We start from the raw sequence: 13833 nt of genomic DNA, 5'->3' as shown, positions 1-13833 counted from the left end.
AGCGGGGGCTACACTTCATTGTGGTGTGTGGGCTTCTCACTGCGGTGGCTTCTCTTGTTGCGGAGCATGAGCTCTAGGTGTGCAGGCTTCAGTAGTTGTGGCACGTGGGCTTAGTAGTTGTGGCTCACAGGCTTAGTTGCTCCATGGCATGTGGGATCTTACCAGACCAGGGCTCGAACCCATGTCCCCTGCATCGGCAGGCGGATTCTTTGCGCCACCAGGGAAGTCCAGCAGAACTAGGATTTTTTTTTTTTTTTTTTAAGTAGGCTGCATTCTTCTTAATTTTTTTATTCATTTATTTATTTATTTATTTTTGGCTGTGTTGGGTCTTCGTTTCTGTGCGAGGGCTTTCTCTAGTTGCGGCGAGCGGGGGCCACTCTTCATCACGGTGCGCGGGCCTCTCACTGTGGCGGCCTCTCTTGTTGCGGAGCACAAGCTCCAGATGCGCAGGCTCAGTAGTTGTGGCTCACGGGCCTAGTTGCTCTGTGGCGTGTGGGATCTTCCTAGACCAGGGCTCGAACCCGTGTCCCCTGCATTGGCATGCAGATTCTCAACCACTGCGCCACCAGGGAAGCCCAGAACTAGGAATTTATCTCATAGATATATATGCGAAAGTACACCGATGTATACTTTACGTAAGCATGTATGCTGCAGGATTGTTAGAAATAGCAAACTAGAAACAACTGAAATAATATAAAAACTAGCCAAATGAAGACAAAGCCATACAAAAATTACTATGCACCTATTTTTTAAATTGAGGCATATCTTTATATGCTGATATGGAAAAACCTTTTAGGTATATTAAATAGAAAAAAACAAGGTATAGAACAGTGTGTATAGTATGTATAAATATAGACTTGTAAATGTAAACATGTACTAGAAGGATATACGCTAAAGTCATGATAGTGGTTGCCTGTGGAAGTGATGGTGTGGAATGGAACTTAGGTTTGCTGGTGTAAGAGAATTTTAACTTTATTATATTTCTTTTATTAAAAAATTCAAAGTTGATATAATTTAATATTAATATGTTGATATTTATATCGTTGCCAGAACTCTAGTGTGTGTCACAGTGTAATTTGAATTAGCTGCATTTTAATTTTCCCAATGGTAAAGAAATTTTTCAAAAAAATATAAAACCCATAAAAATAGGCATATGTGAAGATCAGTATATGACCTTACAAAGTAAAAGAAAAACAAAAATGAAACAAAACGAAAAAAAGTTTTTGCTCAGATTTGTAAAACATTTTAGAATTTCCATAAGGCTTACATCTGTATTTAGTATGATTGTCATTTTGAAAACCACTAAATTGAGAAATTGAAAATATAACTTAACTGACAAAGCAGGTGTGCTGTTTTGTCTCAAAGTTTTCATCAAAATTCAGACAATATCTTTTCTCTGCTACTTTTCAATCCTTGAGAAGGATGAAAGTTTACAAATATATTGGCCAAAAAATTCAAACCCTAACATAATTAGTAGATCAAATTATTTCAGTATTCACATTTATCACCAAATGTTGATCAGTGCTCCTTAATTTTTCTTCAGATAATCAAATGAATGACCTTTACATTTCCCCTAAGTTAAAATCACTCTGTTTTAATGTTTGTATTTGCATGGATATAAAATTTCTACTGTTGATATGTTTTATTCATAATTGTTTCTAGGATCTGAAGATGATGATGAAGTTGTGGCAATGATTAAGGAATTGTTAGATACTAGAATACGGTATGTGCTCATCTTTCTGAGATCAGATATATCAATACTACAGAGCCAATTTTCATTGTAGCAGTATACTTTTGGTTTGTCTCTGAGGTTGTAGTAGAGTTAACAAAATAAGTATAAGTTAATGTAAACCAAAATAGGTAACCATGACAATTGAATTTGAAGCCTGTACATTCTCTATATTCACTCAAAATATATAACACTCTGTCTAAACATAATGATTTATCTTTCATGGTCACTGTTTGGGTTTGATATTGTTATAATACCAAATTTATTAGAAAGAAAAAAATGGCTTAACAGTGTTTGGGAGAATTGTGAGGAGAGGAGCACCTCTTTTCAGGCTGCTGCCCCAAAAGAATAAATTTAAATGAGTAGAGAACCATAGGCTTCCACTTTTGCTTGTAGCAGACCAGTGGTCCTGCTGACAATTCCCAAAAAAGCTAGATAAAATACAAAAAAAAAATTTTTTTTGTTGTTGGACAGTATTAGATAGCTGCCAAAGCAAATAAGGTCCTGTAGAGACGGGAAGCACATTGAAATTTCCCTTGGGGCATTCGCTGATTCTTGATGTGAGATTAGAATATGAGAAGCTGGTCAAAGGGCAGTCACTAAGAATCAGAGAAACTATGTTGCTTTCAGCAAATTTGTAGAGATGGGAAGACAAAAATTAAAATTCTGGGTTACCAATGAAGCTTTGACTTTAAAGGGCAAGATCCCAGAGAAAAGAAAAAAATAAGCCTTAATACTCAGAAGTTCTCCCCACATGGCCCTTACTTGTTCTTAGCTATGGAGGAGAAGAGACTAAGAAGTCAAACAAAAAGCAGTTGAAAAGCTGAGCAGGGTTTTGGCAGTTTTACGGTGCTGGGGGTGGTGACAAAAATTGGAGTTTAGGATCTGTCAAGGAGTGTGGGGCCTCAAGGAACACACAGGCTCTCAGTCGGGCTCTCTAGAGGACTGTACCCTTGAAAGTGGACAAACCAGAGGTAGACCAAGCCTTGCAAAACTGTAGTCCAGTATTGAGTGAACTTAATTCCACAGCGGGTTGAGCTACTGCCAAAAGATAGGGTGAATCCTTTCTGATGTAATATAATCCTGAGTCACTTCAGTTTTTCATATACATTGTTCATCATTCATTGTCCAAAAATTACTAGGCATGGAATTTGGAAACTGGACCAAGAGAAAATAAAACAAATCCATAGATAGCCTAGATGTGAGAGTTATCAGACATGATCTTTAAAATAACTGTGAATAACATGTTTGAGAAAATAGAAAGTGAGATGAAGAATTTCATCAGAAAACTGGAATCTATAAAAAAAGAAAAAGTAATTCTGGAACTAAAATATATAATAGCTAAACCTAAGAACTCATTAGGTTAGTTGAACATCACATTGGATACTGTTGGAGAGAAGATTAGTGTACTGGAATATAAGTCAATAGAAAATATCCAGCTGAAGCACAGAAAAGAGAATGGAAAATACAGCAAAAAAGTATGAGAGACATAGAATATATGGCAAAAAAGGTCTCACCATGTCCTGTAGGGTTTTTATATATCTAGAATTAAAATGCATGACAAAGGGGACTTCCGTGGTGGTCCAGTGGGTAGGACTCCAGGCTCCCAATGGAGGGGACCTGAGGTTCGATCCCTGGTCAGGGAACTAGGTCTCGCATGCATGCCGCAACTAAGGAGTCCGCATGCCACAACGAAGATCCTGCGTGCCGCAACTAAGACCTGACACAGCCGAAATAAATTTTTTAAAAGAAGGGTTAACCTACTAAAAAAAAAAATGCATGACAAAGATATAAAAGGTGGTGATAAGTATAAGAGTAAGTGTTCTTTGGGACTTCCCTGGCAGTCCAGTGGTTAAGACTTTGCCTTCCAATGCAGGGGGTGTGGGTTCGATCCCTGGTCAGCAAGCTAAGATCCCACATGCCTCGGGGCCAAAAAACCAAAACATAAAACAGAAGCAATAATGTAACAAATTCAATAAAGACTTTAAAAATGGTCCACATCAAAAAATCTTTTAAAAAAATAATAAAAAGAGTAAGTGTTCTTCATTCTTGGCATTATCTGGGAACTGATAAAAGTACTAATTTATATTAGAGTCTAAGAAATCAAATAGGCATCTTGTGTAATAAACACTAAATCAATAGTAAAAGACTGTGTATAACCAAGCCAATAGAGGGGGAAAATGGAGTAATAAAAAACAATACGGGGACTTCCCTGGTGGCACAGTGGTTAAGACTCCACACTTCCAAAGCAGGAGGCCTGGGTTCGATCCCTGGTCAGGGAACTAGATCCCACATGCGTGCCGCAACTAAGAGTTCTCATGCCGCAACTAAAAGTTCACGTGCCACAACTAAGGAGCCAGCAAGCTGCAAATAAGGAGCTGGCGAGCCGCATCTAAGGAGCCTGCCTGCCACAACTAAGGAGCCTGCCAGCAGCAGCCAAGGAGCCAGCAAGCCACAACTAAGGAGCCCGCGAGCTGCAACTAAGGAGCCTGCCTGCCACAACTAAGACCCAGCTCACCCAAATAAATAAATAAATAAATATAAAAAAACAATACTTGTTTAATCCAAAGTAATGCAAAATGATAAATAATAAGATGGTACTATAAACCCAAACATATTAGTAGTTATATTTTAATGTATGTAGGTTGATTAACAAAATAAGATTGTCAGATTGGCTATTAAAAAACTATATGCTGCTTATAAGAGGTATACACCTTAAATATAAGGACACAGAAAGGTTGAAAGTAAAAAGATGGAGAAATATATAGCATGCAAAAAATGAATAAGAGAAAGCTGATGTAGTTATACAGATATCAGACAAAATACACTTTATAGCTAACGACATTACTAGCAATAAAGAGAAATCTTTCATAATAATAAAAGGGTAATTTCTGTGAGGAATATATACCAATTTTAAACTCGTATGCATCTAATAACAGCTTCAAAATAGATGAAGACTATCTGAGAGAACTAAAAGGAGAATTAGATAATCCACAATTATAATGGGAGACCAACACATCTCTCTCAATAACAAATAGAGCAAACATATAAAATGATGAGTTAAGATATGAGAGTTATACACATGATTAACAAAGTTGACTAAATTGACACACATAGGACATTGCACCCAACAAGAACAAAATATTTATTTTCTTCAAGTGTACATGGAAGATTTACTAAAATAGGCTGTATTCTGAATCATAAAGCAACGCTGAACAAATTTTAAGGATTGAAATCATTGAGAATATTGTTTTCTACAGTGAGATTAAGCTAGATGTCAATTTCCAAAAAGGTATCTACAGAATCTCTATGTATTTGGAAACTAAACAGTGGTCTTCAAAAAGACCCATGGTCAACAAAGAAATCACAAAGGAAATTTAAAATAGAATATCTGCATGACCTTTGGGTAGGCAAATTTTTTTTTGACAAGACAAGACAAACTAAGGGAACGACATATAAATTGGACTATAATAAAATTGTGACTTCTTCATCAAAAGGCATCATTTACAGTGAAGAAGCAAAGCACAGATTAGAAGATATTTATATATATGGCAGAATATATTTAAAATCTCTTACAAGTTAAGAAAAAGACAAACAAATAGAGACTGGAGCAGTCTCTTCACAAAAACACTGGAGTAGTAATTCACAAAAGCCAATAACTGACTAGAGCCCGGATGCCTCCTGGGGCGGGGGGAAAGTGGTTTCGTGAGGAGAATTTGAGTTTAAATTATAAGACCTAATTATGAGTGATCAAATCAAATTCATCGTGGACAATCTCAATAAGGAGCCTTTTAGGAAGAACTGTAACTTAATCACATTTGATTCCCTGGAGCCAATGCAACTATTACAAGTTCTCGGTGATGTTCTGGCTGAGATTGACCCAAAGCAAGTTGTTGATATCAGAGAGGAGATGACAGAGCAGACAGCCTAAAGGATGTTGAGCCTTCTTGGTATCCTTAAATACAAACCTCCAGGAAATGCCACGGACATGAGTAACTTTCGTCAGGGTCTGGTGATTGGAAGTAAACCTGTAATTTACCCAGTGCTCCACTGGCTTCTTCAGAGGACTAATGAACTGAAGAAAAGAGCATATTTAGCTCGTTTTTTAATAAAACTTGAAGTACCAAGTGAGTTTCTTCAGGATGAAACCGTGGCTGATACCAATAAACAGTATGAAGATTTGATGGAAGCCTTTAAAACTTTGCATAAAGAATGTGAGCAGCTCAAGACATCTGGATTTTCTACAGCAGAAATAAGAAGGGATATCAGTGCAATGGAGGAAGAAAAGGATCAGCTCATTAAGAGAGTTGAACGTTTGAAGAAAAGGGTGGAGACAGTTCAGAATCAACGGATGCTTAAAATAGCAAGGCAACTTAGAGTTGAGAAAGAGAAGAATTTCTTGCACAACAGAAACAGGAACAAAAGAATCAGCTATTTCATGCAGTGCAGAGACTGCAAAGAATACAAAACCAGTTGAAAAGTATGCGCCATGCAGCAGCAGATGCGAAGCCTGAAAGTTTAATGAAGAGGCTAGAGGAGGAGATAAAGTTTAATTCATATATGGTAACTGAAAAATTTCCTAAAGAATTAGAGAACAAGAAAAAGGAATTGCATTTTTTACAGAAAGTGGTTTCAGAGCCTGCTATGGGTCATTCTGATCTTCTTGAACTTGAATCTAAAATAAATGAAATAAACACACAGATCAGTCAGCTGATTGAAAAGAAAATGATGAGAAATGAGCCAATTGAAGGCAAACTGTCACTATATAGGCAACAGGCATCCATCATTTCTTGTAAAAAAGAAGCCAAAGCTGAGGAACTTCAGGAGGCAAAGGAGAAGTTAGCCAACCTAGAGAGAGAAGTGTCAGTGAAGACAAATCAGACCCGTGAATTTGATGGCACCGGAGTTTTGAAGGGAGATGAAGGGACACGGGTTCGAGCCCTGGTCCAGGAAGATCCCACATGCCGTGGAGCACCTAAGCCCGTGTGCCACAACTACTGAGCCTGCGCTCTAGAGCCCGTGAGCCACAACTACTGAGCCCACGTGCCACAGCTACTGAAGCCCACGCGCCTAGAGCCCGTGCTCCGCAACAAGAGAAGCCACCGCAATGAGAAGCCCGTGCACCGCAACGAAGAGTAGCCCCAGCTCACCACAACTAGAGAAAGCCCACACACAGCAACGAAGACCCAACGTAGCCAAAAATAAATAAATAAAATAAATAAATTTATTTAAAAAAAACCAAAAAAACCCCAAACCCCCCCCCAAAAAAAAGACAATAACCAAATGACCACTAAACATGAAAAAGTGCTCATCCTCATTAGTCATTATGAATATTCAAATTAAAACTACAATGAAATACCACTGCAGATCCACTGGAATGGTTAAAATTATTAAGATTGACAGCACCAATTGGTGGTAAGGATGTGTGGAGCAACAGGAATTCTCATGTACTGCTGGTGGGAATATAAGTTTATATAACTTTGGGAAACTGTTTGGCAGTATCTACTAAATCTGAACATATGCCTATTCTTGATGAGCAGTTCTACTCTCAGGTACATTCCCAACTGTAATATATATGTATACCAAAGGACATTTGCAAGAATCTCCACAGCTGCACTATTTGTAAAAGCCAAAAACTGCTGTTAACCCAAATGTCCATCAACAATAGAATGGATAAATTCTGGTATATTCACTTAATGGAATACTGTGCAGCAGTGAGATTGAATGAACTATTACTATATGCCACAATGTAGATGAATCTCACAAAGAGCAAAAGAAGCCAGATTAAAAAAGAGTTAATACTTTGTGTTTTCTAAATGGAATTTATAAATTATAAAGTTAAAAAATAGGCAGAATTAATCAGTGGTGATAGCAGGGAGGATAATGGTTACCATTGGTTGGGAGGAGTGATTAGAAGGAAGAACGGGGGAACTTCTGGGGTTGTAGTGTTCTGTTTTTTGGTCTAGAACAAATGTATGTTCACTTTGTGAAAATTCACTGAGCTGATCATACATGATTTATGCATTTTTCTGTATTTATATTTCAATGAAAAGTTTAACTAGAAAAAAAAAAGCTAGCACGTGTCAGTCTCACTCTGTTCACTTAAAAGAAGTGAATGAGTACATCTTAGGTAATCAGTATAATTTTTAGGAAATTTGAAATCTTAAATGCTTAGAAAGATTATTAATAAGCAAGATTAAAATGTAATAAACAGATAAAGTATTTGTATGAATGAATTTTGGCATTTTATCTGAAAGTTTAAAAAATTACAAATGAGACTAGCTACAGTTACTGTTCTTGATTATAAAAGTAGCTCTAACTTTGTGCATTTATTAATATAAAATCTAAGCTCTGAGTTGTATTAAATTTGTTTGGCAAAAACTTCTATTATTTTAAATATATCACAAATATTCTATGGCTGCAGGCCAACTGTGCAGGAAGATGGAGGAGATGTAATCTATAAAGGCTTTGAAGATGGCATTGTACAGCTGAAACTCCAAGGTTCTTGTACCAGCTGCCCCAGTTCAATCATTACTCTGAAAAATGGAATTCAGAACATGCTGCAGTTTTATATTCCAGAAGTAGAAGGTGTAGAACAGGTATGCCAATATTGTATGACAGTTTAGATTTAATATTAAAATGAATTTTTTGGAAAGAAAAGAAATTCATGACCTGACATTTTCTTCCAGGGCTATATCGTTGTGTTACCATTGTTATCAGACTTGCAGGCTCCTTATTTAAGAATTAACTTTAGTATTATGAATTACCTACTATGTGCGCAGCGTTTTTACAAGTATTACCTCATTTATCTTCTGACAACACAGTGTATTAATATTAAGTAAGTCATTTCCATTTTGTACATGGGAAACTGAGACTCAGAGGGCATACTGCTGCTCTAGAAAAGTTATGAAAAGGGGATTCAAAACATGATGAAATTTTATAGATGAGGTTTAGAAGTCTTTAGTGGAAGAGCTCCACTACTTCGTATTTAAATACTTCTTGTTCTTAAATGTGCAGGCAGGAAGCTCATCACGAAATCATACTTCGTTGTACAGCAAAACAGACTACTGAGTAGAGTAATAGAGCTTTATCTATAGCCTGATGTCAACGTTTTTTCTGCCCCAAGATATCTAAGGAATATAGTGCAGTACTTTCTCAGCAGTGATAGTGACCTTCACTGCAATAATTCTCAAACAAGAGGCATGGCCTTATGGAGAGAGATTATCAAGTAAGGAAAGAGCGTATGGAAATTAGAAATTTGAAAAAACTCTTCAGGTAATTCTGTGCCTTTAAGGAGAGGGCATCATCTCCTCTCAGCTCCTGTGAGTCTCACTCATCTCTGGGTAGTATTTAAACCTGTCCTTTTGGTACAATACATGCCGTCTCCTCTTTGAAGTTCTTATCAGTCCTTCACTTGGATTAAGCTGTACTTCTGTGCAAAGCTTCTGTGTGTCTGTTTAAGCTTTCTGTTCAGGGGTAATTTCCTTGAGAGGTTTGTAATCCTATCTAGGTCTTTGTGTTCTTCAACACTTAGCCTTGTGTGTTGTAAATGTTGTTTACATAGTTTGTATTAAATAAACATTTAGAAGCATTCCAAATTTAGGAATATTTTTGCCTAAAATAGAAGTTGATTGACAAAATTTTTTGGATTGGGTGCTGCTGAGATTGGATATAAAAATATCAATTCCTTGGAAGTAAATATCCATTTTTTACTCAGCCCAGAAGAAACTATGAGGGAATTGTTTTTCCATTGATTGTTTCAGATCAGAACCAGATTCATCTGGATTTTTTTTAAATTAATTTTTGTTCCATTATCCTCTATATGCCTTTTTTTTTTAATAAATTTTATTTTACTTATTTATTTTTGGCTGCGTTGGGTGTTCGTTGCTGCGCACAGGCTTTCTCTAGTTGCGGTGAGCGGGGCTACTCTTCGTTGTGGTGCGTGGGCTTCTCATTGCGGTGGCTTCTCTTGTTGCAGAGCACGGGCTCTGGAGCACGGGCTCAGTAGCTGTGGTGCACGGGCTTAGTTGCTCCACGGCACGTGGGATCTTCCCGGACCAGGGCGCGAACCCATGTCCCCTGCATTGGCAGGCGGATTTTTAACCACTGCACCACCAGGGAAGCCCCTCTACATGCCTTTTTAAAAAATTACAGTAGTTAACACTTTGGTCGATTGACAAAGGAAGGTTTTTATTCACTTGTCCAGGGTGGGGTGATGAATTGGCAGTTGGACTATAAACCTGAATTGGCATTTAATTATAGTAGGTATGGTGAAGAGAAAAAATAGTCTTAGGTTTATATAACTCTTTTCCTTTCCAAAGGAGTTGGTTTTTAGTATCTGAGTAATATATTAACTCATGAAAAGATACTAATCCTTTCTTTTTTTTCTTCAAGTATTCATTAGTATCTTTCTTAACTTACTTGAAATGAAAATCTTCACATTCTTCTAAGGTTTAAAATGAACTTTTATGTCAGTAAGACCAAAATAATTAGTTGCTAGTGTGATATTTTGTTTCTTTACCTTTTTTAGGGATTCATTTTTCTAATATGTATTTTTGCAATAACAATTTGGTATAGCTCCCTAGAATATATTTAAGGAAATGAGATGCTTTTGGAAAAAAAAGCAAAAACGTCAGTTATATATATTAATCATACAGCTAGGAAATACCAGTTATCATTATAGTCTTCTCTGTCCAGCTGAGACTCTGCTATTGGAAGCCTCCTTTGGGACAAGGAAAAGAGACCAATGTTTTAATTAATTTGCTAATATTCAGTTTGCTTTTATGTTGTTAGAGTATCAGGTTATGATGCAAACCTTGTGCTTTGGGGGCTGTTGGTAGATTTATTCTTATTGGATTGACACGCATTGTTATAGATTAGAGTATTTCAGGTAAGCAAGTAATATTAAAATCAGGAAAATAGCAATTTCTAATTCTTAAGTTCTCTTTGTTTTTTTGTTTTAGGTTATGGATGATGAATCAGATGAAAAAGAAGCAAACTCACCTTAAATTAATTTGAGTTTTCTTTGGGCCCAGCAGTTGGACTTGTTGATATATATACTAAGCTTTTATTATTAATCTGCTAAGGAACTTGAGGATTAATAAAATATACCCTTTCTTCAGAGAATGATATATAAATATTGCATGTTTGCTTTACCTCATATGAGTTATTTATAACATCCTGAATCATCTTCTGCACACGTGGATTTTATCCAGGGATATTTTTATTTTTGTTCTTCATTTCTCATGGTTCCTTCTTTGCATAATGTGTGAAGCAGTTTAAAATACATCCCCCCCAATCTAATTTATTTACTTTTTTAATACAGAAGTAAATAGGGAGAATTTTTTTAAGATATTCTAAAATGGCTAAGCTTTTTATGAGATGTTTGAAACTATGGTTACTGAATTTTTACCTTGTTAAAAAAAAACACTAAACAATTTTAGTTTTAAAATGGTATCTGCCTAGTAGCCCCCAATGTAGTATCACATAACTTCCCACCGAAAGACCAAAAAAAAAAAAAAAAAGAAAAATCATAATGCTGAAAACTGATGAAGAACCAAGTTCTAGAATGTAGACAAAATTTCCATTGATTACAAGACAGAGCAGGTTGAATTGAGAAAAACTGCCTTAGTATGCTCAGGCTTTACCTTATGATACAAAATCTGTCCGAAAAAAAGATGTGAAACTGCTTGGTCCTTCTACTGGCTTCTCCTGACTCAGAGATCTATAATCTGTACCATGCCAAAAATTTGGACAGTTATCTTTCTACCGTATGTGTACTGCTTTTTCAGATAGCCCAAGTAGCAAATTATCCTTCTCTCTTGTTTTTCTATAGGAATTCAGATTCAACAGTTCACAGACAATATCAGGAAAGGAAAGATGGGTACATTGCATCTTTGGAATTCTGTTCCCCAAAAGTACTGAGATTAAAATAGGGATGGAAACAGAAAGAACTCCGGCAGTTGTGAATGCTAGGAAGAGAAGTTTTAATTTTTGTTCTTTTGGTTCACAGAACCAGGCGTTGCGGTTGGAGAATTTGTTTCCTGAGCCATTATAGATGAATTCAGGTTAGACTATGGGAATTACTATGTAAGGTAGGCACATTAACCTGCTGCAGCTACAGGAAATTGAGATTGCGGAGGAGATGCAGTTAATGACAAGTCTTGGGTCTGGCCACGAAATAAGTGGCTGAGGTGAGTGGGGGATTTAGTTACTGGAAGAGGAAATCACGGAACAGAGAGGCCAAGTTATTGGAAAGATTTTCTACAAAAGGGAGCAGCCATGAAGAACAAGGAGGAAAGGTGGAGAAGAACATTCTAGGCATACAGAACGGTGTAATCAGAATCTGGAAGCTGTGGAATGTATTTGGGAACTGCAAGAAGCTGAGTAGGGGGCTTCCCTGGTGGCGCAGTGGTGGCCAATGCAGGGGATACGGGTTCGAGCCCTGGTCTGGGAAGATCCCACATGCCGCGGAGCGACTAGGCCCATGAGCCACAACTACTGAGCCTGCGCGTCTGGAGCCTGTGCTCCTCAACAAGAGAGGCCGCGACAGTGAGAGGCCCACGCACCGCGATGAAGAGTGGCCCCCGCTCGCCACAACTAGAGAAAGCCCTCGCACAGAAACGAAGACCCAACACAGCCAAAAATAAAAATATATAAATTAATTAATTAATTAAAAAAAAAAAAAGCTGAGTAGGACTTGAGTGTAAGGTGGAAGGGCTTAGCTGGAAATGGTGCAGAGGTAGGCATCGGGTAGTGAGGAGAACGCTGCAGAAACTCTTGGTTGCCTACTCAGCTTACACCCCTGCTGCTTACTGAGAGAGGCCCTCTCAATTATCATTTGCTTGCAGTGTGCCCACGGAAGGTAGGTCTCACTCAGTCCCAGGGGATAAATTATAACTAGTTTAACTCAGACATTTTAACTCCTTTTTTCTTTGCCAGTCATTAGTCTAGGTATGGACATATGACCCAACTCTGCCTATGAGCTATAAGAGAAACTCTGTTGGTGAGCTCTGGAAAGGTTTTCTTCCTTGATTGAGAGAGAAGGAAGTTTATGTAAAGAAGGCTCTTTTCCTATCCATTCCTTTCCTTCCTGCTTGGTATACTGTAATATGAAGACTTGATGTCCAAGGCTCTGACAGTCAGCTTGTGATCATGAAAACCAGTTCACTAAGAATGGCAAAGAGGAAGGAAAACAAAAAAGGGGGGCTGGATCTTTGAGGACACTATTGACCTTTGAGCCAGCCTGGGAACCACCAGTGTTCAGAGTATCATGTGAGATAAAAGTTTTTCTTGTTACATCAGGTATTCTGTCATTTGAAGCTGATTGCCTTCTAACAAAGAGCCTGGTAAATCATGGAGAACTTGGTAAATAATTTTACTGCTTTTTTATTTGTGGCAGACAGTGCCAAATGTCAATCTTAAAATGATAACAAATTCACATTTTTAAATTAATTGAGCCACTTTTTCAATCAAAGATAAATTTAGGTGTAGTTTAATCACATAATAGTTTTACATTTTGAATGTTTAAGTTATATTTAATTTCCTCCCACATAGCCCCGAAGAAAGAAAGTAATCATTCACTGTTAGTTGTGTTTCACTAAAACAGAAATAAAAATTAACCCCCAAAATGTGCAAAATGTTTTTACACGAAATATTCTTGAAAACACTTGTTGGGACTTCCCTGGTGGGCCAGTAGTTAAGACTCCACGCTCCCAACGTAGGGGGCCCGGGTTCGACCCCTGGTCGGGGAAATAAGATTCCACATAACACAACTAGCCCGCGTGCCACAACTAGAGAAGCCCACGCGCCGCAACGAAGACCCAGCGCAGGCAAAATAAATAAACTAAAAAGAAAACAAAAATACTGGTTGTCTTAACAGAAATTAAAAAAACAAAACAAAAATACACTTTATAACTATGGGACATTTCAATATGTATTTGAAACTGAGATTATTGGCCAAAGCACCTGGAGGGTTTTTTACTAAACAAAATTAGGGTGAAGCCTGTCAAGGAGTGGGTAATTTCCCCCTCTACCCCTTTTGAGTTCTTGTGACTGGGCTAACAATAAAATTGACACAAGATAGATTAACAGGAGAAAAAAAC

The 13833-nt window shown here is 37.4% G+C and overlaps 1 protein-coding gene and 1 pseudogene across 2 annotated transcripts in view; both read left to right on the top strand.

Moving 5' to 3' along the window:
- The window catches only part of NFU1 (NFU1 iron-sulfur cluster scaffold), a 28377-nt gene extending 17538 nt beyond the window's left edge, over positions 1–10839 (top strand). Inside the window, exons 4-6 of one of the 2 annotated variants that reach the window (XM_061210534.1) lie at positions 1663–1723; positions 8154–8328; positions 10693–10839. In XM_061210534.1, coding sequence (XP_061066517.1) covers positions 1663–1723; positions 8154–8328; positions 10693–10737 — 281 coding nt within the window. In that variant the 3' untranslated portion in view covers positions 10738–10839. The remainder of the gene's footprint in view (positions 1–1662; positions 1724–8153; positions 8329–10692) is intronic. The other variant, XM_061210532.1, reaches the window with a different exon arrangement.
- LOC133074701 (intraflagellar transport protein 81 homolog) lies at positions 5472–7916 on the top strand (annotated as a pseudogene).
- Positions 10840–13833: the final 2994 nt, after the last annotated feature.

The sequence above is a fragment of the Eubalaena glacialis genome, chromosome 14, assembly GCF_028564815.1.
Source record: "Eubalaena glacialis isolate mEubGla1 chromosome 14, mEubGla1.1.hap2.+ XY, whole genome shotgun sequence".
Lineage (NCBI taxonomy): Eukaryota > Metazoa > Chordata > Mammalia > Artiodactyla > Balaenidae > Eubalaena > Eubalaena glacialis.
Note: the sequence above shows the minus strand (reverse complement) of the source record. Positions and strands in the feature narration are given on the sequence as shown.